The 25,755-nt window shown below is 44.3% G+C and overlaps 3 protein-coding genes across 5 annotated transcripts in view; all 3 read right to left on the bottom strand.

Moving 5' to 3' along the window:
* LOC117652972 (cytochrome P450 6a2-like) overlaps nucleotides 1-17,638 on the bottom strand; it is a 221,462-nt gene extending 203,824 nt beyond the window's left edge. For 2 of the 3 annotated variants that reach the window (XR_004588199.1, XM_034398246.1), the window contains exons 1-8: nucleotides 17,574-17,638; nucleotides 16,364-16,495; nucleotides 15,547-15,685; nucleotides 14,776-14,943; nucleotides 14,247-14,456; nucleotides 12,424-12,596; nucleotides 11,997-12,130; nucleotides 10,499-10,723 (exon numbers count right to left, since the gene is read on the bottom strand). Coding sequence is in view for 2 of the 3 variants with exons in the window: in XM_034398246.1 (XP_034254137.1) it covers nucleotides 10,499-10,723; nucleotides 11,997-12,130; nucleotides 12,424-12,596; nucleotides 14,247-14,456; nucleotides 14,776-14,943; nucleotides 15,547-15,685; nucleotides 16,364-16,458 (1,144 nt within the window). In the remaining variant the exon portion in view is untranslated. The remainder of the gene's footprint in view (nucleotides 1-10,498; nucleotides 10,724-11,996; nucleotides 12,131-12,423; nucleotides 12,597-14,246; nucleotides 14,457-14,775; nucleotides 14,944-15,546; nucleotides 15,686-16,363; nucleotides 16,496-17,573) is intronic. The other variant, XM_034398248.1, reaches the window with a different exon arrangement.
* Nucleotides 3,184-4,188, bottom strand: LOC117652977. Its single transcript, XM_034398253.1, has 2 exons — nucleotides 3,985-4,188; nucleotides 3,184-3,898 (listed from the first exon to the last, which is right to left on the bottom strand). The coding sequence occupies exons 1-2, from the start codon at nucleotides 4,168-4,170 to the stop codon at nucleotides 3,674-3,676; spliced, it is 411 nt and encodes a 136-aa protein (XP_034254144.1). The 5' UTR covers nucleotides 4,171-4,188; the 3' UTR covers nucleotides 3,184-3,673.
* A 4,872-nt stretch (nucleotides 17,639-22,510) lies between the features above and the next one.
* Nucleotides 22,511-23,548, bottom strand: LOC117653269. The gene is made up of 3 exons (XM_034398839.1): nucleotides 23,254-23,548; nucleotides 23,046-23,159; nucleotides 22,511-22,959 (listed from the first exon to the last, which is right to left on the bottom strand). The coding sequence occupies exons 1-3, from the start codon at nucleotides 23,546-23,548 to the stop codon at nucleotides 22,817-22,819; spliced, it is 552 nt and encodes a 183-aa protein (XP_034254730.1). The 3' UTR covers nucleotides 22,511-22,816.
* Between the last annotated feature and the right edge of the window lie 2,207 nt (nucleotides 23,549-25,755).

Here is a 25,755-nt window from a genome sequence, read left to right on the forward strand (position 1 = left end):
AAACCTTTAAAAATCACGAGTGCGATGTTGTGGAAAAGCAAATCATTTAAGAGTTAATCAATTCAATACCTTCAGTTTGGGGCAGTGTCAGCTCCGTTGACCAAGAAATTATTGGCGCCTGGCTCATTGAGCTGCTGCTTGAGGAGGCCCGTTTGTAGTTGCTGACAGTTCTGAAAGAGAGCATCAAGAATTAAGTTACATCAATCAAAAGCTGCAATCGATGACATCATTTCTCCATTTTTAAGTACTTACCTTCGGGGGGACATATGGTCCGCCAGGAACAGCAGGTCCCCGCACAGAGGCCACGATGACCTGTACTGAGGCCCTGCTGCTGCCCCGCTTCGCCCAGTGACGCTAGTCTTGTGGCGCCACCACTACTTCCCAAACTTCTGTCTCAACCTGTACCAGGCTTTCTCCGCCTCTTCAGCTGCAACAAAGAGGGTGCATAACCTCTCGACCATTGAATATATGACCTTAATTCATTCATGCATTCATTTGTCTGAGAAACCTACCAGTCCTAGGAGGCGTCTGAGCAGCGCCAATGCTCTCCCACGCCAGATTTTTGTTGAAATTTTTGCCGGCGTAATTACTCCTTTTTGTTTTTGGCATGCAATGCCGGGTTGGTTTTCACTGAAGCTATGAGACATTTTAATTGAAGAATACTCTCCTCCGAATCCTCTCCTTCCCCTACTACCTCCACCTGCTCTTCTTCTTCCCAAATTTGTTCATGAGCATTCATTTTCTTAAAAAAAAAAAGAGGAAATCAACAAAACCACAAAGTACTCGACGACACGACGGACGACGCAAGCAAGCAGAAGCGCGCTCTATTTCTTTGTTCGTTTCGCGCGAAATCAGCGTGGTAGGGGTTGGAGTAGGCGTAGGAGAGGGACTTATATCATTTCTTACGCCAGTGCCTTTCAACCGGAACCAATAGCCTTACTCCGTACTCTTACTCCCTACTACCCTCATTGCAGACGAGCCTTTACGGAGGCGAGTAGAATGGCAGTCACCCAAACCAGCCGTATACTTTGTGTACATTTTTTAATTTCAGACATGTAGAATACGGGTGGCGTTGATAAGTCTACAGTCATTTTGGCCTGACACAGATCAGAAATTATTTTTGAGAGGGCCATTGTTCTTGTTTCTACTGTTTTCAGATTCATCTTTCTTTGATAGTTTACGCTGAGCTTGGGATTTTAGCTCTAGATAGCACTCATTGTGATAAAGTGCATCTTGTGCCACAAAATCAATGGCGTCCTCCAGCCGGGAGCTAAGCGCCGTGTTTTTGACAATCCCTGCATACAGCTTCATGTTAGAGTCACATCGCTCTGTTCTGACTTGACACAGGAGTCTAAACTGCCTGAAACTAGAGAGAGACCCCTTATCGCCGCAAAAAATATTCTTAAAAATGCATTTTTCTTTGTGGTTTTCTGGATTCGCGCTCCGCGTTTTGTAAGGCGACCCGACCTTTTCTCGTTTCAGTTTCTTTCAAAGTAACTGATACTTGTGGTCATTGATTGTTCTGAAGCAGGTGCTATGTCACTCTGCCTTCATACCCAGCCGCACAGGTTCATCCCCTTTTGTGTGCGTCTTCACTCTCATTCCAGGAACGTGACATCACGTTGAAACGAACGTGACAAAGTGTCATGTTCGTATGAGCATTGTGTCACGTTCGTTTGAATGTGAAGAAGCTGATTTTTGGCCAATTCACACCCAAACGAATGTGACACAATGCTCAAACGAACGAACGTGACATTTTGTCACGTTTGTTTCAACGTGATGTCACGTTCCTGGAATGAGAGTGTTCACTTGACCATCATGTTGACTGTAATATTAAACTCTCCCATCCTGAGGACTATATTGCATTGAAAAGAATGACAAGGAGCTGTCCTGAATTTGAGATTTCCACTTCTTAAATTCTTTAACTGATCGAAAATTGTAAGTTTGAGGAGGCTTCAGGTCAGCTTTGTGGTAAATCCGAAGATGATCATAGAGGTCAACTTTGCTCACAATTTGGCATATTACAAACAAAATTATGCTTTTTGAGACGTTGACTATGTGCACTGTTGCTGCACCTTTTCCAAATGAGCTTTCAAATTATACTGCCTTGTGAAATCTTTGCCACAAGTGTTGCAGACAAAGGCGCTGACTGAATTAACAGGATAAATACTACTGCCCAGTTTAGCACGCAATTGCACTGGTGGAAACCTGTTCAATTTATTATCCTCTTCTTGATAATACCGCGCGCATGGGTGTTGCAGAATTCTCTGCAAATGAGCTCCATGAGGCGCAAGGAGTCTTCTTGGGGCAGCCTCCCGTCGCACACATTGTCCCACTTCGTCATGAGGTCGGCATCATGGAAAACTGCCTCAAGAAGTTGTCTATGCGAGGCAACTCGAGATGACTGCTCCATGCCATCTAGGATTTTGGCAAGGCTTATGAAGAAGTGAAGAGCATTTCTGCTGATGAGTCAGCCCCACCTTGCTCCAAATCTTTGTTCACTCTTTTCCTTCCACATGCAAACCTGAGTCGCCACCAATTCGAAAACATTTCCTCGCCACTCACAGCATTCCACCACTTGTCACTCCTTTGCCACTTGACACTGGCTGCCCCTTCACTTTTTGGAAATGTTTTAATACCACCCGATCCACCACTTTGAATACTAGTTTCTTCACAGTGACATCGGCTGAGGAGCAACTGTGCCTCAGCCAAGGTCTCTGGATTCCGGTCTCTGGCCTTGCTGCTGGAGCTGGCCCCCTCATTCACGGCTCCCACCACACTTTGTGGGACGGCAGACGGGGTTCGCCGAGCTCCGGCCTCTGAGGCAGCCGGCACCAAGCGCGACGAGGCGGCGGGTTGCTGGGATCCGGCGGCGGCACTGCCACGGTGTCCGCCACGGCCTGTGCCGCAACCCCTGGCTCAGTGCTGCGAGCCGCACCTTGACTTCTCCGGTCCACTGACTCGTCTGCGTCCCCTCTCTCGTCTATGGCCTTCCATATCCTCGTACTTTGTTTTAATCTCGACGCAGTGAACGGCTGCTTTCTTCTTCTGCCATAGATCCAACAACTTTTTCAAAAACTGCCACGAAACTGAGCGATCTGGCTCTTCACAGCGATCACAGCGATATGTGACTTACACAAAATAAAATATCGAAATGACATAAGGTGTATCACAAAACTTGAGGTAAAAATTGTTGGAACATGATTAATGAAAAACAATTCAACATTATGTATCAATACTATCAACATGATTAATACAAAACAAACTAAGAATTGGCACATAATGAAAACTTAGAAATGATACAGAAAGAAGCTAAAAATTGAAGGTTGAAAGTTTAAAGTGCACAAAAATTTGTGTGATTTACACTAAATAAAATATCGAAATGACATCAGGTGTATCACAAAACTTGAGGTGAAAATTGTTGGAACATGATTTATGAAAAACAATTCAACATTATGTATCAGTACTATCAACATGATTAATACAAAACAACTAAGAATTGGCACATAACGAAAAATTGGAAATGATACAGAATGAAGCTAAGAAAAATAATGAATTAAATTTTGATATATATGGATTTTATAAAGTTTTGAATTTGGAATTGACGAAAGGGAAGGTAAAAATTGATTGTTAAGGCTAAAGGAAAATAATAATAAAATTTTGAATGTATAAACTAGAAAATCTCCGGCTGGCAGTCCTCGCATGACACCCGGTTCATCATGATTTCTATGTGGAAATTGGCACCATCATGTTTCTCCAAGAAGACCCACCCTTCCTTGGTGGGTGTCCTCTTGTGTAGTGGGCTCCCCATGTCCTCTGGCTGCCCACGCATGACACGCCACTGGGGCCCCTGGTCGCTGAAACCAACCTTGGAGACTGCTGCTCCAGTAATCCGGTGCTGCAAACAAACATGTATATGATGTTATTTCCCCTCAACTGCAAGTCATTACATTAGAAGTAACACACGACATAAACAGTACTTACATTTAAAATCTTCTTTAAAGCTATTGTTGTTTTGCAGTTCCTAATGTCCGGTAATTTCTTTCTCCTAGGATATGCTCTTATGAGGGTGATCGTATAGTAGGATCTGGATTCATTTCCAAGCCTACTCTCCTTGTATACCTTACTGCTTACTGCCAGGAGGCCCACCCCCCGTCGCCTCAAGGCCATATCAATGTCCTACAAACAGAAAGTATGTCATTAAAGGAAACTGGAATACCTGGGATACCGACACTTTCCCATAATTTTGCATTATCCTCACTCACCATGAGTGTCAGGTCTTCATCAACAGGCCCCTTGCAGGGACATGGCAAGCCATAGTGGTCCGCACTGAGCCGGGCCTCCCGGTACTTATGTTGTAGCTCCCGGAAGTCCTCATCGACCACGGGGCGCACCTCAAAAAGCTAGCAAAGGAAACTTTAGATTCTTCGGAGCAATTAGATAATCATGTGTGGTAATGTCCGAGGTATTCATCGCAAAGTCCAGTCTTTTCCGAACACGACGGCATATGATTTATACACGTAAGTACACAACAACACACAAAAATATTGAGCTAAAAGTTAGAACACGCAGAATTGAGAACGAGCTCGATTAAAACAAAATACAAGGAGATTGTAGTCGCGGAGTTGTCTCCAAAGTTTGAAAATATATAGGAGATGAAATTCCTTTAGTTTTTTGTTCGCAATAAACTATAGTTTGGTTGTAATTGCCGTAAAAACAAACGACCATAACCTCACTTTATTTTTCAGATTGCGCTTTTTGACAGGATTCTCACTCTAGTAATTAATTTGAGCGCAGTACAATCATCTCTTAGTATGTATCTGATAAGTGCCATCAAAAGGAAAACTACTAGTAGAATTCATATTGATTTATGAGACAATATGTGTAAAAACTGAGATAGTCGAGTCTCTATCGGGCTCGCGAAGATAGTCGAGTGTCTATCGGGCTCGTGGAGATAGTCGAGTCTCTATCGGGCAGGCGAAGATAGTCGAGTCTCCCTGGGAGGTGTCGAAAGTAGCAGTGGAGAAGATGATCCTGATGATGGCATTAAGCATGTTTACCATTATGTGAGCATCATTGAAACCCTGAAGGCTTATCTGAAACATGCATAAAATGCAATGATTCAAGTGGAAATATTTGTGCTGCGACAATGATTCATAGCTCGTTGGAAAGGTAATTAAATTCCGCATCTTTTCAGACCTCAGGCGTTTTGATATCTCATCTGGTTCGGCGGCAATACTTAAAAAAAAAACACCAATTTTGGCGTTTTGACCCAGTTTTGAGCCCTCCCCTAAAGCTGATACAATTTTTTCCGGATCAAATGCGACTCGTTAAGGAGGATATTCTTTATGTAGAGATGAAATGACTCAAAACGAGTTGTCCAGTCTCCTCAGGATGCCATACTCCCTGAATAACCGGGGGTAATGAATTAAATAATGAAATTTGCAAGGAAAACTGTTCGGATAAAGTTCGACCCACAAGGTATGATGCTCATGAATGAGATTTGCTAGTTCATCGAGTACCACATCGGTCACTCTAAAACATAAAACAATGTCACTTATTTTCAACGCCAACTTGAAGAGTTGCCAGTTTTTGTTGTCTTCTGGAATGTAATGCCCAATCATGAATGGCAAGAGCCTAAAAAGATTCCATTTCTCAGCAGCTGTACCCCCAATGCCTTTTTTTTTGATGCCCAATCTTTTGGAAATGTAGGTGGCTTGTTTTTTGAGTCATTTTGTTTGTTTTTTGGGAAATGATATTACAGCTGGACTCATTCATTGTTAGGGCCTTACTATAGTAATCGATTTTTAGTCACTTCAGTTCATACGGACGAGACGAGTGCCCTACAGTGCCCTGAGTACCGATAGTTCGCATTTTTATCAAAACATGTGTTTTTGGCGTCCAAATCCTAACGTGTGAACGGATCCCGGGGTACCCCGTGTGCTTAAAACGGGAAAGGGGTCCTTAGAAAAGATGATTCGGGGTATGGTTCGGGTGCGGTGACGTCAGGATGGCCGTAACTGTTTAAAGCATGACCAGACGTTTCCATTTCCGTCTCGGAAACATCATTTGGACATCAGGTTCAGTTTCTATGGCTGTTTTTAGAAAAACCCGTAAAAGTCGAATTTTCGAATTTTCAACGTCGATGCGCGAGGGTCAAGCTTTAAGTAGCAGACCTGGCCTAGATCGCGTTGAGTTTGTATTGCCATGAAGTAACTTTGGCGCACTATTACGTTTGCGATATCGAAAAATCGTGTTTCACGGCCCACCCTAGTATTTACTTTAGGCAGAATTGCGGCAAATGTGAAGACCTGTCACAGATCGGGTATGATAGATGGGTAAGTCAAAATTTAAGAGTTGTAATTTTGGACAAGGAATCTGATTTTGCCGGTACAAAGACCCTTGGTGAGCTCTGAAGTTGAAAATGGGCTATTTTTAGGTGGTTTTCACAAAAATACATAGATTTGGAGTTTACCCAGGGTCTCCGTACCGGCAAAATCTGATTCCTTTTTCAAAATTACGCATCGAAAACTTTGACTAACCCATCTATCACATTTATTACCCGATCTGTGACAGGTCTTCACATTTACCGCAATTCTTCCTGAATGCTCCCAGCATAGGGCATTTTGGGGACGTAAGGTGCAATACACTGTGGCAAAAAGCCACGGAAAATCCTGTAAACAGCTTGTGGTAATTCTCCGTAGCCCCCTCGTCAATATTCTCCGTAGCCTCGTACCGTATTTTCCGTAGGACCGCACAGTATTCTCCGTACGACCTGACAGTGTTCTCCGTAGGACTATACAGTCTTCCAGGTCCTACGGAGAAGACTGTGCGGTCCTGGAGAATACTGTACGGCCCTACGGCGAATACTGTAAGAGCCTACGGAGATTATTGATAAGAGGGCTACGGAGAATCCTGGCAAAAAAATAAACAGAATTTTCCGTACCTTTTTGCCACAGTGTATGGCTATGGCATTGCACGTATGGTGCGATATCTCAGCTGCATTGCACCTTACGTGCTATACTCATAGCGTTTGGAAGTGGACTACCATTGGCCAAAGAATGGAGGAAATCGTCATCAGTCGTTTTCCACGATCGGACTTCTTTTAAAACAAAATGCCTCTAACATTTTGTCAAGAACCCGAACCCTTTAGCACAATTATTGAGTGCGCCAGGGGCCCAAACGTGCAGTCGTGCACTTACGCCCTTTTGTTCAATTACACTACAAACCTAACTATCTACTAAGTACACACTTACAAATGCGTGCTTGCAAGTACACACTTACAAACGCATGCTTTTGTAAGTGTGTACTTGCAAGCATGCATTTGTAAGTGTGTACTTGACCAAGCATTCGTTTGTAAGTGTGTACTTGCAAGCACGCATTTGTAAGTGTGTACTTAGTAGACAGTTAGGTTTGCAGTGTATCGACATGGCGCACAGGGTTTGGAACAAAAATGAAAGGTGCGGCAGACTCAGGAAACCAAGCGCTACAACATATCAAAAATCCCGCTTTGTCGAATTTTTTCTGTGGGTTCGGGTTCCATTCTGACTAGGCAGCCCGGACTAGTCGAATTTTTTCTGTGGGTTCGGGTTCCATTCTGACTAGGCAGCCCGGACTAGTGGTCAAGTCAAGCGAGTAGCGCCGGGAGGCGACGGGGTAGGCAACACTTCGTGCACCTGCCGGCGCCGGGCGAGAGGCGAGGCGGAGCGTGCCGCGCGTCGCCGTGGCGCGGCCTTGGCCTTGTCTGCCCGCGGACGGGCGGGACGACACGATGCTGCTGCTGCCCACGCGGTGTCGCCACACCAGCCGCAACCGCAGCGGCACACAGTGGGCCGGAAGACCGGTGGAGGCGGCCAAAACTCTAGACGCGTTTTGAGCTCCAGAGTCGCTGAACAGGCCTCGAACAGAACGTGTGACCCCACCTATGGATTCCTCGTTCGAAGAGCAATCCATTGGTAGGGTCACACGCTCGGTTCGAGTGCTGTTTAGCGACTCTGGAGCTCAAAACGCGTCCAGAGTTTTGGCCGCCTCCACCGGTCTTCCGGCCCACTGTGCGGCAGCGCTCTCGCGAAATTGGCGAACACGCGGAATAGGTCCCTACAGTGCCCCCGGCGCATCCTCACAGTAAAAACTGTCCGAAGAATCGCTTCGTTTTACGAAAAGAAAATGAAGCCACTGTAAAATCTACGAAGAAATGCTTCGTATATTGCGAAGCAAAATCCTTCCTAATACGAAGCATTTCTTCATAATTCGAAGCAATTGTACAACGCATTCATTTTCTTTGTACGTTATGAAGCAAAAGCTTCGTTGGCTTTTAAGAGTGCTCGAGAATGGGTCCACGGGCGATGCGGGGAAGCAAAGTTAAATTTAGGTGTTCTTCTTTATGGGAAAAAGATAAAGTACCTTTCATTTTTACAAAAATCATTGAAACATAAGTGCATTAGCAGTCCAACTGTACCTCAATTGTTGGCTCGGTAGGGTGGCCCAAAAAAAATCGAAGGTTTTCCGATTGTCCAATTCCGCTCAAAAATCGATTCTAGACCGAAAAAAAATAACCCCTATTTTTTGCGTTTTGTCCTGAGACGATTTTGAATACCGGCTCAAAAGCAAAAATGGTTTTTAACCCGTTTTAAGCACCAAAATTGTCATAACAATTACAGTTTTTATCGGATTTTCAAAAACGAAACGGCAAAATGTTCGGTTTTAGACGGCGAACAAATTACATTTCCACCATTTTTTTGTCAGACTTCGTCTTCAGTATTCTGCTTGCGATTTTCGCTCAAAAAGACACACATTGTTCACTATTTGGATATAATTTTCTTGTTTCGGACGGCCGAGATGGGTCCCTATCCACTTTTTTATCTTACCCTATCCCAAAACAAACCGATCACGTGAAATATAGGCGTGCAAATCAATTTGCCTACCATCCAGGGGCGAGCATTTCGTTGTTTTCAGTATAAAGAAAAGACTGTTGAGCTCTGAGGCCGCAATTTTCCTCCGATCCTCAAACCCGAGATGTCATTTTGTTCAGTTTTTTAAGACAAATAAAAAAGATTCTGGTCATTTTTTTGTCAGACTGCGTTTTAAGGTCCGTTTCTGCTTGTAACGTGCAAAAATCGCCCAAATTCGAATTTTTTGCCCACTTTTGGACCGTTTTTCTTGTCAGCGATCCACGTGACCAGCCGATGATCACTCTTTCACCTTCCCTAGCCTTTCTGGAATGGCTGGAATTAAGAAGAGCCAGGTCCAAGACACGAACGAACAGGTCCAGGCAGGATTTGGCGGGGTTAGAATTTTTCTTCAAGGGTAAATAAGGCCAGCCCGGACGGTTTTGGGCTCGTGTGAAAAGTTCAGCAAAAGTGGGAGTGTTGCAACAGCTTTTCGACGGCTCCGAAAATGATACGCGCAACTCAGGCCGCCGCTTACAACTAGAGTAACTGGCGGCCGCGCTGAGAACCCGCGCATCGCTTCCCGGCGGCGTCCGCGCTAGGTTATGTTTGACACGTTATATCTCCTAAACCGTTAGAGTTAGATGGGTAGTGTAAGCGAGCCGATTGTAGATCTAAGTTAGAACTAAAATCGGCTCGCTTACACTACCCATCTAACTCTAACGGTTTAGGAGATATAACGTGTCAAACATAACCTAGCGCGGACGCCGCCGGGAAGCGATGCGCGGGTTCTCAGCGCGGCCGCCAGTTACTCTAGTTGTAAGCGGCGGCCTGAGTTGCGCGTATTATTTTCGGAGCCGTCGTTTTGTCCAGTTCTGACCGGTATGGAGAAGGCTGAAAGTTTTGGTGAAGATTTTCTCTATAAAAGAGGAAATTCGTCTAAATATCTAAGGCACACACTAAATGTTATGTACAATTTTGTACGAGACATCACAGTTTTTTGTGCACACGAAATTTTCGTACTGCACATTGCACATTTTGCGCTATTTTTGTACAAAATTGTACAAAATTTTGTACAAATTCGTACGAAAAGTTCGTGTGCACAAAAAACTGTGACGTCTCGTACAAAATTTGTACAAAAACATACAGTGTGCAGGCATTTCCAAAAGGCTTGTTTTAACGTCTGCTGCAAGGAGAATCTTCACTATACGACTTTTGAAGTGTAAAAAAATCAAGCACCAGTTTGTGCGAAAAGTTTATCTGGAACTGGGGCCGGGACCAGACAGCGTGCTGGGGCCGAGTGACCTTGACTCGCTGCCCAAATTGCCGCGTCGGTGTCGGCCGGTGCCAGCGATACGCAGACAGCCTTTTCTTGGAACGCGTGCGGCGCCGGAGCTATTATTGCCTCCTCGGGCAATTTTGCTGCTCAGCTGAGCTCTGATACCAAGAGTCGTTTTCGTCTCCCCCCCCTCTCTCTCTCTCTCTCTCTCTCTCTCTCTCTCTCTCTCTCTCTCTCTCTCCCTCCCTCCCTCTCTCTCTCCCTCTCTCCCTCTCTACCTCTCTCCCTCTCTCCCTCTCTCTCTCTCTCTCCAGTGCGGAACCCTGCTTACCGTCGATGACGCGGTCCATGTAGGTGAGCTCGCCGAGCGCCTCGTAGGTGAGCTTGCCGCCGTGCTTGGCCAGCACGCGCTCCACCTCGGCGCGCGCCTTGTCCTGCACGTCCGGGTTGTGCGCCAGCTCCGTCATGAGGTTGCCCAGCGCACTGGAGGACGTCTCGAAGCCCGCCAGGAAGAAGACGAAGGCCTGCGCCGGCAGCAGGTCCTCGTCGATGCCGCCTGGACAGCGGGAGGGAGATTTAGACGCTATGACGCCTTACACTCTCAGCCTCATATGGACTTTTGATTCCCTTGCTTATAAAGTTTTTTGAGCAGACGTAAATTCACTGCAAAGCCAGTGGTAAGTTTACTTGCCACAAATTTGGCAAGCCGTTTTGAATGCCAAATTTGGCAAGCTTCGGTCGGAAATCTTCACAAGCTTGCCAAATTTTGGCTAGCTGGGCGGTATTTTCAGGCCAAACTTGCCAATTTTTGGCATTCAAAACGGCTTGCCAAATTTGAGGCAAGCAAACTTACCAGCGGCTCTGCAGTGTTGTACTATTTTCTCATTAGCTATGCACAATTTTGATAGTTTTTAAGTCAAAATTGTCAATAGATTATGTAGAAATCGTAAAAGTAAATTGCAATTGACAAAAAGTCAGATTTTATGGACTGAATACCATATTTTATGAACAAAAACGTGCAAAGCTACAGAGAAAATAGTACATATTACGTTTGCACAGAAAAGTGTTTGGCAAGAGATAAAAAGTCAATACGAGTCTGAGAGAGTAGTAGCTTAATTAATTATTCCATATATATTGTACATGATAGACTATTTACTAAGGGCTATTTAGCCGGCTCCAATTTTACCCGTTGCATGCACTGAGAATGAATGGGTCACCACCATCACCCTTTAGATGGGTGATGTAACTTCGTTACCCAATTTTGGAAGACGAAATATTCATCACCCGAAATTTTGCAACCGTTTAGGACACCCAAATATATGTGGCGTTGAGGCCTCCGGGTCTCACCGCGGCCTCAACGCCACATGGCTGTCATCGCGGTGGACCCGGAAGGACGCCATCGGGGACCTCACGGCATCGTCGACGTTACCCAAACTTGGGCGACCTAACGCCGGTTACCAAATTTCGGGTGATAAATGTTTCGTCACCCAAAATTGTGCAACGAAGTTGCATGACCAATTTAAAGTGAGATGGTGGTGACCCATTCATTCTCAGTATGTGTGTGTCAGTTTGGTGTTCTCTGCACTGTTATTCAACGAATGTGACATCCTATTGGTTAGTATGTGAATTTTGTCACGTTCGTTTGGGGGTATTGCATTTGTCTATAACGTCACGTTCAAACAAATGTGACCCCTATTTACAGCCGTTTCAAGTTCGAACGAATGCCGTGTTCAAACGAACGTGACCAAATTCACATTTAAACGAATATAACGTCACATTCGTTGAGTAACAGTGAACAGTTTTACGAAACGAAGGCAGCACCACTTTACCTGCGGCTTCCGCTCTGAGGGTGCCGTCATCCTCTGCCAACTGGCCCTTAGTCTTGATTTGCATCAGCAAATCGACGAAGTCGTGACGCAATACGTTGTTCTTCTGTCGGTGCTGTATAGTCTCTTGAAATACACTGCAGGACAGAAATTGAAGTAGTATGAATTACAATTAACTTGAGGCATGAATCTCGGGAAAACGACAATTCGGCTTTCAAAACTGTATTGAAAACACTTTGCAGACCCTTGCAGAAGGGCACTAGAAACGTGAAACTTTGGGCATTTGGATCGAAACTGTTACAGAATGTTATCTACACCATTTTGTGTAAAATAGACATGCTATGTTATAGAGAAATTTTTATCTTTTTAGTGTGTGTCAATATTGTTAACTTCGAAATTATTGAAAAATAAAATGTACGAAAGAACTGACCCGTTGAAGAAGTCGGCCACTTTTTTGTTGATGAGACGGACTGAGAAAACCTTCTTGAAGAAAGGAAGCAACTGGGGCACCACCAGCAGGAACGCCATCGCCATCTTGGGGATCTCGAAGGCCTTCCTGCCCATGAGGCGGAACTCGGCTTGAGGGTCCTTCAGCGCGTTGGCCTGCCGAGTTGAAGTGAAGTGCACTGTCAGAAATTTTGTCGTAAATTAGCGACGAAAATGTCGCTAATTTTGATAGCGACGGAAATCGTTCACAAACTACTTCGTCGTAACTGAACGACTAAAAAATCGTTTTTCTACGACAATGTCGTAATCGCGATTAAATATTTTGGAGTCTGAAATCCCCGAAAAGTTGGTCAAAAGTTACAATTTTGCTCGTTTTTTTTTACGATTTGTGTCGTTTATTTACGATTCATGTCACAAATTTACGACAAGAGTCGTAAATGTACGACTGAAGTCATAACTGCACGACATATTCCATCAATCAATTACGATCGTTCGTAAACTTACGATTAAGTCGTAAATTTAGGACTTAATTCGTTTCAAAACGGAACGTCTCGCTATCAAAATTAGCGACAGATGTCGTAAATTTACGACTCGAGTCGTATATTTACGACTTGAGTCGTAACAAAATATGTCGTTTAATAACAGGAAAAGTAGCGATATACATCGGCAACTTTGGCCCGTCCCGTACATTAAGAAACGTACGAATTTCACCTATGTTTGACCCCGACGGAATTAAAACCTGAATCTGGGGTTAAAATTAATGTCATTTTCGTCATCAGCACCCTTAAAAACATCAGAAACAATGCAAAAACTCGAATAAAAAGAATGTTCAAAAAATACCCCGCTGGGATTTGAACCCGGGTCCGAACTTCTCCGATTCGCTCGAAACTGGCACCATTGTTTTTTTCTCGTCACCCCGGTTCCAAAAATACCCCTACATGCCCTCCTAGCTGCATCCGTTGCCGAGATCCTCCTCGACCCCATGTAGACCATGATGCACCTGCAGCAGCGCCCCCGGGGCTCGGATCGGATTTGCTGCCACCGGGCGGTTCTTAGGGTCACCCAAGGAGGCTGCATACCAAATTTGGTCAAGATCGGACCACGGGAAGTCCTCGGACGAACGGACGGACGGACGGACGGACGGACGGACGCACAGCAGGGATCATACTATATGCCCGTCCCTCCGTCATTTTTTTACAAAAAATGAACGGGACGGGCCAAAAACGACATAATTGTTCTACAAAGTGTCGTAAATTTACGATTATATTTAACAGTGTGCGTTGAGACACAAGCTGTACCTTCACCCTGAATTACCACGAAGTTTTTTTTTGTGCATAGCGTTTGCACCAAGTAGAGCGTGCGCGTGAAACGCACTAATTCGTGCGCTACAATTGTTAACGCGTTGAAGCGTTAACGAACACTTTCGAGCTTATGCATAAAAAAAAATACAAAAACTACGTAGTCATTCGATGTGCGTACATAACGAAGAAAATATGGGTAAGTTACGAACACCAAGGACAAGGTTTTCTTTTGTATTGCGGACTAAAACATGTATTTTAAACTTGATTCCAATAATGGCTGCACACTTAATTCTTTTGTACAATTTTTGTACGTGGTCTCGTGCGCACAGAGGTGCTTTTCGTACAGATTTGGACGCAGAATCGCACAAAATTCTGCTTTTAATCGTACAAATTTGTACAAAAAGTCAGCATGTTCAAAATTGAGTGAGACCTCGTTCGAAACTGTTCAAATACATTTAGTGTGTGCGCTATAAAGCCCGGTGGGAGCGGTTTTTGTGGCACTCACCTGGATGCCGAAGGCGCAGGTGCCGATGACGTCCGTGGTGAAGCGCGCCAGCAGCTCGAACATCTCGACGGGCTTGCCCGCGGCGGCCTCGGCGGCCAGGACGTGCTGCAGCTCGTCGGCGCACGCGCTCACCAGGGGGAACATGGCGCGCATGCGGCCCGACGTGAAGGTGGGCGTCAACTTGTGGCGCAGCGACCGCCACTCGGCGCCCTGCAAGCGATCAATCAAATCGTTAATCCGAAAAGTGCACTGTTAACAGTAAATTAGCTGCCCCTGGTCTTACAAGTTGCCAAAAGAATCGGTCACCTTCGACCGGGTGTTTCGGCCTCAATGTCTAGACCGTTCGATTCAGAGGATTACCGGCTGACAGCGACCGGACTCTTTTGATACGGGTGGTACGCGGTCAAAAGACTCCTGCGGAAATCTTCCACGTCTTTACTAGAGGCTATCCATAAAAACGGGAACTGTTAAATTTTACGTGTTCTTGAGGAGGCCAGAAGGTCAAATTTACCACTTTCGGGACTCTTACCTCAAGGTTGAACAGGTTGGCCGTGAGCGGCTCCCCCTGGCGGTCGTAGGGCAGTCCGCGGTCCATGAAGTGCGAGAAGTCCTTCACCATGACCGCGCGGATGAGATCCATATCAGTTAGCAGCAGAACGGGTCTCGAGCCGATGAATAGCCCAACGCACGGTTGATCCTGGCAAACGGGACATTTTGAGAATTCGGCCAGTTTCAAACAGAATCACAGTAAGTCCACTACAAACCTAACTGTCTACTAAGTGCACACTTACAAATGCATGCTTGGCGCCGTATAACTCCATGCTATGCATAGACAATTCTAATTGTTTACTTGTACTTGCAAGCATGCATTTGTGTGTGTTGACAGTTAGGTTTGTAGTGTCTGTATGCTGTGCCCGGTTAAGGCCCTCGAGTACGCCTCGACGCCTACCAACTCAAAATGCTCATCTCTGACGCACGAAAACAGCACCAGCTTACTTACTAATTGTACTTGTACAATTGTACTTCGCCTCTCACAATTTTGAGCATGCGAACTTTTTCGCACAAATTGGTACGCAGAAGCGCATCAATTCCGAGCGAAACTGCGTGCAAATAAGTACACGGCAAAAACGGTACCTGGTTTTCCCAGGAAGCCTATGGCAGAGGCATAGGCGATTTCCAGAGAGTTCCTGGGAAAACCAGGAACCGTTTTTACCGTGTACGGAAGGCACGCGTGCTCAAAGTTATGTGAGGGCACGCACTTACTAAATTTGTACAAAGGAATAAGTGTGAGCACTATTACCTTGGCTCGAGCGTCCTTGTAGAAGCGCTGCATACTGTAGCCTCGATATTCACTTTGAAGTACGAATGGGATGGAGCTTCCGAAGATTGGAACTCCCGGAGCGGAGGGCACGCCTTTCCGCGACCAGAACCCCGCAGTCCTATAAGCAATGACACATTCACTTTCATTATGAGAATTTCCAGGAACGTGGCATCGCGTTCATTTGTGGTTCGTATGTTGTTCGCGCTGAAACGAATGTAACGAAGTGTCACGTTTCTTTGAACATTGTGTCACATTCTTTTGCACGTGAATCGGCCGCACCGATTAGCCTATTCTTATCCAAAAACGAATGTGACACATAATGCTCAAAGGAACGAGAAACTTGGGCATTCGTTTAGACGCGCGATGTCATGGAATGAGTTTGTTGTAAAATTAGCACAGGAATAATCATTTCAGTACGGTGTTGGCTGGCCTTCACGCCGAAAACGGTCCCTTGTTTTCAAGCGCGGATCCGGGGTGGGGTGGGGGGGTGGGGGTGGGGGCAAAAGGACAATTCCCCTCCCCCCCCCTTGACCCCTAGATAGCCGCCTGAAAGGTAGGCAAAAAGTACCAATTTGCCGCTGTAAATAGGCAAAAAGTGCTACTTCCCCCCCCCCCCCTTGGGCCGACTCTGGATCCGCCACTGCTTGTTTTCCAAGGCACTCCCTGGCAATCACCCGTGTCTTTGCTCCTAGGAGCCGTTTCTACCGTTTTTCGAAATGCTTTAAGCTCTCTGCGAATGTGAGCTCAGATTCGTTCTCACCGTAATCACGAAACCGGAAACACCGCATGTACTCACCGATAGTAATGTCGCACGACGAGTAGCACCACGAGGGCAATCAGCACCTCCATGACGCCCAGCGCCGGCACCAGGGCTACCACCGACGACAGCATGGCAGCAACAACCGGGGTTTGGCGTTCGCACCTGGAACTGCCATGAACGTCACCTTGTCAAATTATTACCTTCTTTCAACACACTAAAATGTTTTTGTACAAATTTTGTACGAGGCATCACAGTTTTTTGTGCACACGAACTTTTCGTAGAAATTTGAAAAAAAAAAAAGAATTGTACAATTTTGTACAAAAATTTCGAAAAATGTGCAGTTTTTCGTACGAAAATTGTACAAAAATTTCGTGTGCTCAAAAAACTGTGATGTCTCGTACAAAATTGCACATAACGTTTAGTGTGAAATGAACGCCAAATTCTCAAAAATTCGCAAGACGTTCAATGCACACTTAATTACTTCGTAGTTTTTTTTTGTGCATAGCTTTCGCACAAAATTGAGCATGCGCTTGAAAGGCACGAATTCATGCGTGGCAGCGCACATTTTCCTGGTGAGTTACACACAAGTTTGTGCTTATTAAAACGCATGCAAAATTTTGTGCACAGCTCCTGCTCAAGAAACTACATAGCCATGGAGTGTGTTCGTATTGCAGGTGAAAACGTGTGTATTACAAGCTCCCGTAACATACATGCTAGCGGGAAATTGTCCACACACTCAATGTTTGTACGTACTAATTTCGTACGAAACGTTACGGTTTTTTGTGCAGATGAACGTGACTCTGCCCTAAAATAAAGAAATAGTATGCATTCTTAAAACCTTGCAAACCGATGGGTCTGTAACAGCTTGCGAAGAATCTGACTTGTTTGCAATGCAGGCAAAGAACGCATCCGTGTTGCAAGTCAGTAGTTCACAACTAACGAACAGGTGCTTCGCAATTAACGAACAACCTGCTTGTATTACGAACTCTTGTAAACACATAGTTTGCAAAATCGCACGCTACCATTTCGTGAATCAAGCCAAACTCTTAGCAAGCTGCAAACCAAATACTTTCTAATGCGGACTCTGTAAGGTTCTGAGAGTGCGTTATTCATCGCTCTGTCTCTCTCGCACTCATGGGGCGTCCCGGATAGGCGCGAGAAGGACGGAGCGACGAAAACGACTCTCCGAATCAGTTTGCAGCTGCCACAAACAGCGGCAGCTGCGCGTCGCTTCACGTCAAATTACCAGTGTGTGAGTCGCGGACGGACCAGCAGGCTTCCTCGCGTCGTGCTGCCCGGCGGGACACTGCAAGTGAGGAAGGAAGGGCAGAGCCGGCAGCCGGCACGCGATGGCTCGCCAGGTGGGGCCGTCGCGGGGGCAGTGGTGGGGACCGCGTGACTCAGCACCAGACGGGTTCCGAGAGTCCTTTTCGTCGCTGTGTCTCTCTCGCACTCATGGGGCGTCCCGTACAGGTGCGAGAGAGACGGAGCGACGAAAATGACTCTCAGAATCAGTGTGCTGCACTTGCTCGGCCAGATTCTTTTAGTGCCTTCCTTCCGGATGATAGTGGCTAGGACGGGTTTGGATATGAGGACAGAAGACTGCAGTTTCAGCAACTGCAAATTCAGATTCTTTACTTCTCTTTATGCGCTGTGAGATTTAGCAGGATTGTTCAGTTGTACGTGGAAGTACCGAGGGAAGTACACTTTTAATGTTTTTGGCAGAATTTGGTACGTGTAACTTCACTGTAAAAAATTCCGTACTTTCGAACGGAAAATGTACAGACGAATAGTGTTAGAAATGGTGTTGTAATTTAGCAATGTTGCAGATTTTCTGAATGACCAAAAGTAGTTAACAGATGTTTGTAAACCAGTAGACAGCCTTATGAGCATCAATTTTTGGCCCGTCCCGTTTATTTTTGTAAAAAAAAATGACGGAGGGACGGGCATATAGTATGACGCGTGCTGTGCGTCCGTTCGTTCGTCCGTTCGTCCGAGGACTTCCCGTGGTCCGATTTTGACCAAATTTGGTATGCAGCCTCCTTGGGTGACCCTAAGAATCGCCCGGTGGCAGCAAATCCGATCCGAGCCCCGGGGGCGCTGCTGCAGGTGCATCATGGTCTACATGGGGTCGAGGAGGATTTCGGCAACGGATACAGCTAGCAGGGCATGTAGGGGTATTTTTGGAATCTGGGCGACGAGACAAAACCAACGGTGCCAGTTTCAAGCGAATCGGACAAGTTTGGACCCGGGTTCAAATCCCAGTGGGGTATATTTTGAACATTCTTTTTATTCGAGTTTTCGCATTGTTTCTGATGTTTTTGAGGGCGCAGATGACGAAAATAACATCGATTTTGACCCCAGACTCAGGTTCAAATCCGTCAGGGTTAAACAAAGGCGAAATTCACACATTTGTTAATGTACGGGACGGGCCAAAGTTGCCGATGTATATCGCTACATTTCCTGTTATTATTGTCGATTTAGTCTTAGACCCAGTAAAGTCCGACCCGCAGTAGTCGCTAAGATTGTCCGCGCTGTTTGTACACAGCAAAAGATTGTTTTAAAACGGCCTAAGTCACAAAAATAATAAGCAACAAATTCGTCGTTTTTAAACAAGAAAACTTGTTTTCAAACAACAGCGTAGTGGAAGTTGGTAATTGTGTTGTTGTCATACAACAACCTCCATGATTCATCATCACGATCACCTCCATGGTCAGAGTCACAGTACACTTCCAAAGTGTATGGTTGATTCACAAAGACACCATCTACGTCAATGGTTTCAACATTATGGAACACTTTGACTTCTTTGTTGTTGAATACTACTATTCCACCTTTCTGAGTTACAACATTTACAGAAAGTATCGATTTCATGGGGCGAAACACTGGTAAATGGGTAGTATTTGTTGTTATTGGCACTCCTTTATTCTTCAACACACCACAAACGCAAACTCAAACTACAGCTTCACACCTCAAGCTCTCTCACGCGTCTAACAAGCCTCTGACTCACACCCACGCGCTCCAGCATCCACCCACGCACAGCATCATGGGTAAAACAATACAGAAGTCAAAACTCGCGTCACAACTAAAATCAACTTCATAACTCAAGCAACAATAAGAAATTGATAGTTAATCAAACTTTTAATTACTTTCAATAGAAAGAAGATTTTTTGTCAGGTCAGGGACATATGTTACATTCGTTAGAGTACGTAACACTTTCAGCTTTAACACTTCCCATCACACTAGCCTGCAGTTTCTGCCCTTTCTTGGCCACACCTATTTGGCTGTTTACTGCCAGAACTCCTTCAGTTAGCAATTTTCTTTTCTTTGTCAGATGGGTGTTAGCCCTACTGTCAATCACAAAAATTGAATCCACGGTTACCTTGCATTCTGTCATGTGAGTTTCTGCCATACATGCAGTCTTATAGTTGCCGTTGTTGCTATCATAGTCACTTGGCACAAAGACACCTGGCAAGATACTTGTCCTCAACTTCTTCTTTCATGGTTTTGAGTTCTTGCCCAATACAGGTTATGTGAGCAATGTACGCATGCTACATCAAAATCGTCAAACTTAGCCTGACACAATTTCCGTATCAGCAACACGTACCTGCAGTGACCTTTAGACTTGAATTTGTCGTTAAAAGCCTTCCATGCTTCATGTGCAATCGTCGCAGATTCAACATACTGGTAATTCTGCGGGTCGACCATGAGGCAAATATCACCGAGTGCACGCTCGATGCGACGCGCCGATCCCGTCTCGGTGTCCACATCAGTTCCTTCAACAGCTTTCAACAGACCTTGCCGTCTGAAATAGTTCGTCATGTTTAAGTTTTTACAGGGTGTCCTTTTCTTCCCCAATGCCTGTACTTTTCTTCCCCAGCTGACTGAACTTTTCTTCCCTTAGGAGGGGAAGAGTTGAATGACGCACAGTAAATTGAAATGGCAGAATCTGCAGTGGTCTGAGAGCCCCAAATCGCAGAAACTGACAGGTAAATAGATCCGGGGCGGTTTTGCACCAAAACCGCCAACGGCAAACCCATTCTGCACACAGGCGACGGAATCCGTGCACTCGCCACGGAATCCGGACAACACTGCACCGTAATCGTCAATTGCGATTCCCTCCACCTCGCGACTTTGAGGTGTTATATTATTGGAAATAAAGAGTGTAGATGTACCGCGCAAGGAAAATATTCATTTATAGACTTGTCAAAGCAAGAAAAAGCATGCACACTCATCAAAATATGTAAATAATGTCCAAAACAACCCCTGTCAACTCCCATACCAAAGCACCGTCGCTAGCAGAGCTCGTGACGTCACATTGTCGGCCGCGCTTACTGCCAACTAGCGGCGACAAATTACTCTAAAGACGAGGCCGGTCCGCTTTTTGGTGCTTTTTGCGGACTGAATGTTGGCGAACGTTTCAAAACATAAGCAGACGGCACATTCACCCAGCACTTGGGCCATCAAGCCGTTTCTAGTTCTGTTAAGTCAATTTATTTCTCCATGTAGTTCTCTAAAATGGGTGTGAAAAAGAAATGGTGTTGTGTGAAAGGGTGCAATGTATTTGCCGTGTCGGGGGATGGAAGGACAGTCTTCCATTTTCCTGAAAAAAATCCTGTTTGGTACGTAACTTAACCTGCCGCAACTATTTTTATTTTCCCTATATTCTTTATTGTCTTGTTTATTGTTCGAAGACTATGGATCAGAAAAGTCGGGAACGAAAAGCTACTGTCAACGGATATGAAAACAATAATGACAACAAGATTTGTTTGCCCAAATCATTTCCGTCCAGAAATGTTTTGGGACAAGTTTCATCTCTAATTTTTGGTTTTTCTTTGCATTTAACCCACACTTCACTTCCAAACACTTTCATCAGACTTAGATCTTCTTCTTTCAACTCTCTTCCATACCAGAGTTCAAAGGGAGTTTTGTTGCCGACAACTTGCGACCTCACCCTATTCCTCAAATAGTTAGCATATGTAATTGCAGCTGGCCAAAATCTTTTTGGCAATCCAGCATGTATCAACATACATCTAGCAACTTGCAGTAATGTCTGATTAAGTCTTTCTGCTCTTCCATTTTGTTCAGGATTATGTGGTACAGTCAATCTTCTTTCAATACCAATCTTTTCCAAATATTCATTAAATTCTTTCTTCACATATTCTTCTCCATTGTCTGACTGCAAACATTTAACTTTCTTCTCGTGAAATCTTTCAACCTTGGCTACGTACTTCTGAAAACTCTTCATAGCTTCGGATTTGTGCTTCAAAATTCTGATCTCACTAAAACGAGAATAATCATCGAGAAAAGTAATGAAATACCTGTTTCCTTCTGGTGTCACTTCCTTGATTTGACAAATGTCTGAATGTACCAGGACATCTTCCGTCTTCTTGTCGGTTTCCGGAAACGCCTTTTTCTTTGACTTTGCTTCCAGGCATGTGTCACAGTTTTCTGGACTTTTCTCTACAAATCTCTGGCAGGAGAGGCAACGGCCTAGGGAGAGCGTGAAGCGATGCTCGCGCCGTCAGTGCAGAGGTTGCGCACTTGTTCGATATTATGAAAACTAGACTGTGTTTTTCAAAACACTTTGCACCGATAGAAAGGGCTTGAGATTTAGGGTGTATTAGGCTAATTGCCCTTCTCGAAACTCCTCCCTTACCTTATATTAAGGTGCAGTAAAAACACCAAAAAACACAAAAATCATAAAATTTAGGAAAAAAACTTGAATGCGCCATGTTGGTGTAAATGATTTCGCCCTTGTGTTCGGTTGAATTGGAAGTATCGGGCAGTCTACTAGGCCTAATGCACCCCAAATTTTGTGCTCTTTCGATCTGTGCAAAGCGTTTTGCAATCAACGGCCTAGATCTCACAATCGAAGCAAAACAAGTAACCCCTGCACCTTACTCGCGCATGGCTTCACGCGCCTCCTAGGCCGTTTGGGCACTTAATGCAAATAAAAACACCTCATTATGCGGTAAAATTTTGTTGTATTATGCGGGACTTATGCGACTAAAATGGCCCAAAAATGCGCTTTTTATGCGCAAAAAATCCTTCTTTTCTGCAAAAAATGCAAAAAGGGGCAAAAATTGAAACAGAGGGCAAAATGCATCAAAAGGGTTTAAACAAACCAAAATGGTCACAGTTTAAATTTTTTATTGTGAATATATTAAAAACTTCGATCAGTGGGAACGCAACCAGCCAACCCTCCTCCACTGACAACCTGCACCACGCGAAAAATTCAAATTTTAACTTGTGTTTCTGCTTTAAAACTTCTAAAAACACGATAACCGACCAAAAGAAATAATCTCAAGAATCAATTATAACAGCAAAATGCGCTTTTTGGGTTCAAAATGTGAATTATGCGAGAAAAATGCGTGAATTATGCGCATTATGCGTAAATGGCCAATTATGCGACCATTATGCGATTTATAAATGTGTCAGGCAATGCACCCGGACTCCAAACATATCAAAATTTTTCCATTTGAAATAAGTTTAGAAATTATACAAAATATGCGCTTGCATATAGTGCCCATCCCTAGGCTCCATTAGTGTCTCCTTCCAATGTTCCAAATCCATGTTAGCCATTTGCGGCACCATAGATTCCAGTAAACTGAACAAGTCTTGCATCTGATTTCCTGCAAAAACAGAATAGAAATAAATGACTTCAAGCATGAAAATTTCCATTTACTTTTAAATGAAGGGTGGTAATTTCTATACTTACGCACAAATATTTCGATATCACTTTGTGCTTGTGGTGAGGGTGTACAACTCTTCCCTTTCCGAATTGCTGCCTCGACTGTGGCCAACACAGATGTAACTTCCTCTTGTCTTTTGGCTGAAAAAAATTACAAACATCTGTTAAACATTGTTAAAAAAACAACAACAAAAAAAAACATTGCAGAAGAAGGAGAAAAATTTGGTTTGCATACCCTTGGCCACTGCTTTCAGTTGGTAGATTGTCTGCGGCTTTGGAGTTGGGAGATCAGTGCTGGCAGCAGCTGCACATTTGAGGGCTCTCTTCACAGATTTGTGAAAGGTTGTGGTGGTCTGTGAAGATCCCTCATGGAACCTCCTCAGGCTGAAAAAAAGGGGCAGCTCAGCATCACAATCTGAACCTGTGCGTGCATGAAATACACTGTTAGAAAAAGTGCTGAGAAAACTATTGATTTTAGTGCAGGTGGCTTCAATTTCTACAACACTTTTCTCTCCATCGTAATGACACATTCTTTGAATGATTCTGTGGGGCAACTGTGGTTCATCTACATGGACTATTTTTTACAATACAGCAGACACCATAGGGTCAGTGAATTAACATTTGTTTCTCATGAATTGGTTTTCAGTGCCGTGACAATTTTACGAGCAGTCAGTAACATCACAAATCGGCACTGCCTACCTTTAATATTCACCTTTTTAGTTCCACCTTGCTCTCTAAATATGTATTTGTGAAAGGCCCTCTGCATAGAGTGTGACAAATATTGATTTTTAGACTGTTATTAAAAAATATAAAATAATACAAGTCTATTTAATTTGATTACTATGTCTAAAAGTCACAAAACTAATGTAAACAAGACATGCAGGGATTATATATACATCATGTGCAGATGGCTTCATACAATTGCATGTATAGAAAAAGATTTTTTTTTTAAGGGGAGGTTCTGGTGAAAATGCTATTTTCTCCTAAGTAGGTCCCACTGTGAAACTTTGTTAAAAATTTGATGTCTTATCAAGCATTTATTAAAATTTTTCATTGAGGATGCACATTCTATGCCCTGAACCCTGTCGCAGAGCCTTTTTCTCCCATTTAGGCTATAACTTCAAAAATCTTCTTGCGCATACTATTTTGTCGTAAAAGATTGGCATTGACATTTTTCACTTCTTCGATTCATTTTTAAAAGATGCCGGCATTCACAACTCAAAATGTCAATTGCATTTTTAATCGCAAGCTTCCAAACCAAGCATTTCACTATTATTTATCAAAAAAGTAGGGTAAACTATACAGTTACCGTCAGTTTAAGAGCATCGCTTTCTTTTCAAGGGCCTCTAGGGTAGGTTATAACACTTAGACCCGTGCGACTTGTTCCAGACACCTCAGAAGGATGTAGACAACAAGGTGGCTGACAAAGATTTCACCAAAAACTTTTAGTGACGCTCTTATTTAACCCGAGAAAAAGGTTACCAAAAACACAGTTATCGGCAGCCAAAATACAGTTATCGGCACCCTTAATGACAGTTATCGGCACCCCTTGTTAAAAAGGCAAAACGTGACCGAAAGTTACGAAAATTTCTAACAGTCGTCACAGACACTCTATATCACCCCTTGACATGTCACGAACCCCCTCTCTCTTCTGTTATGCCTCTTGCGCCCTTCATTTTAGACTCACGGACAACTAGCACCATGTGCTGCGAAAAAAAACAACCTTTCAAAGCGCCGAGGAGGACATTTCGTAAACCACGTAGATCACTGGGAAAAAGTGGTCCGATTTCATTCAAATTTGGCAGGGGTCTCCCTATGGTCATAATTCATCAGAATATTAACTCCCGGGCGACACCCGAAACACCAGTGAAGTTTGAGGCCACCCTGACGATAACTGTGTTTGGGGTGATTTCTCTGGTGCAGTTATCGGCACCCCCCGAATGAGGACAAGCAAGAGGAATTTCTGTGCACCAAGCACAGTATGCCCTCTTCAATAGATGGGGAGAAGGAACCTGGAAAAGAGATTAGTTTTTTCCGGCCCACATTCACGAATTTAACGAAAGATTGAACCCCTGTTCCTAGCATAGAAGATAAGAACGGGCGGTCGAAGCGACCTCTTTCTGCACTTGACAAGAAACATGGCTCTGTTGGCTGACATGCTCAATCGAACGCGATGCTGTCTCGGTCCTGCATGCCCAAAAGGTGTCTCTAGCGACCTGCATTGGCCGCATCACTAACGGACGCGTACTTGCAGAGCAGGACCCAATTATTCGCCGAGATGACGATAACTGTACCCCTGCCGATAACTGTATAGTTTACCCTACAAAATAGACAAATTTTTGGGACTTTTCAGCTTAAAAAAGCTAATAATTAATAATATAATGGAAGTTTTGAGCTATGCATGCCCGAATCTTTTAAAAATGAATCGAAGAAGTGAAAAATGTCAAGGTCAACCTTTTATGACAAAATAGTATGCGCAAGGAGATTTTTTAAGATACAGCCAAAATAGGCTCAAGAAGACTCTTCGACTGGGTTTACAGCCTGGCATGTGCCTTCAAAAGTTAAATTTTAGTCTTCTCGAAGGAAAATTTTATATTCCGAACAAATTATGACTGTGGGATCCATTTGGAAAATGGCAAGATTTTCACCAGAACCTCCCCTTAAAGTGACTCTTGATGGAAAACAAAGCCAAATTTGAAACTACTTGCTACTCGTAAAATGTCATGAGACTCAGAAC

Source organism: Thrips palmi, unplaced genomic scaffold, assembly GCF_012932325.1.
Source record: "Thrips palmi isolate BJ-2018 unplaced genomic scaffold, TpBJ-2018v1 HiC_scaffold_8, whole genome shotgun sequence".
In the NCBI taxonomy this organism is placed as follows: domain Eukaryota; kingdom Metazoa; phylum Arthropoda; class Insecta; order Thysanoptera; family Thripidae; genus Thrips; species Thrips palmi.

What these genes read in the sequence shown, in the direction of transcription:
- LOC117653269 (XM_034398839.1), bottom strand. Translation starts at nt 23,548, where the DNA reads ATGTGTCATTACGATGGAGAGAAAAGTGTTGTAGAAATTGAAGCCACC. An exon ending in ACTGAAAGCAGTGGCCAAGG is followed by an intron (nt 23,160 to 23,253) that starts GTATGCAAACCA and finishes AATTTTTTTCAG; the next exon opens with CCAAAAGACAAGAGGAAGTT. An exon ending in TGATATCGAAATATTTGTGC is followed by an intron (nt 22,960 to 23,045) that starts GTAAGTATAGAA and finishes CTGTTTTTGCAG; the next exon opens with GAAATCAGATGCAAGACTTG.
- LOC117652977 (XM_034398253.1), bottom strand. Translation starts at nt 4,170, where the DNA reads ATGGCCTTGAGGCGACGGGGGGTGGGCCTCCTGGCAGTAAGCAGTAAG. An exon ending in CTTTAAAGAAGATTTTAAAT is followed by an intron (nt 3,899 to 3,984) that starts GTAAGTACTGTT and finishes GTTTGTTTGCAG; the next exon opens with CACCGGATTACTGGAGCAGC.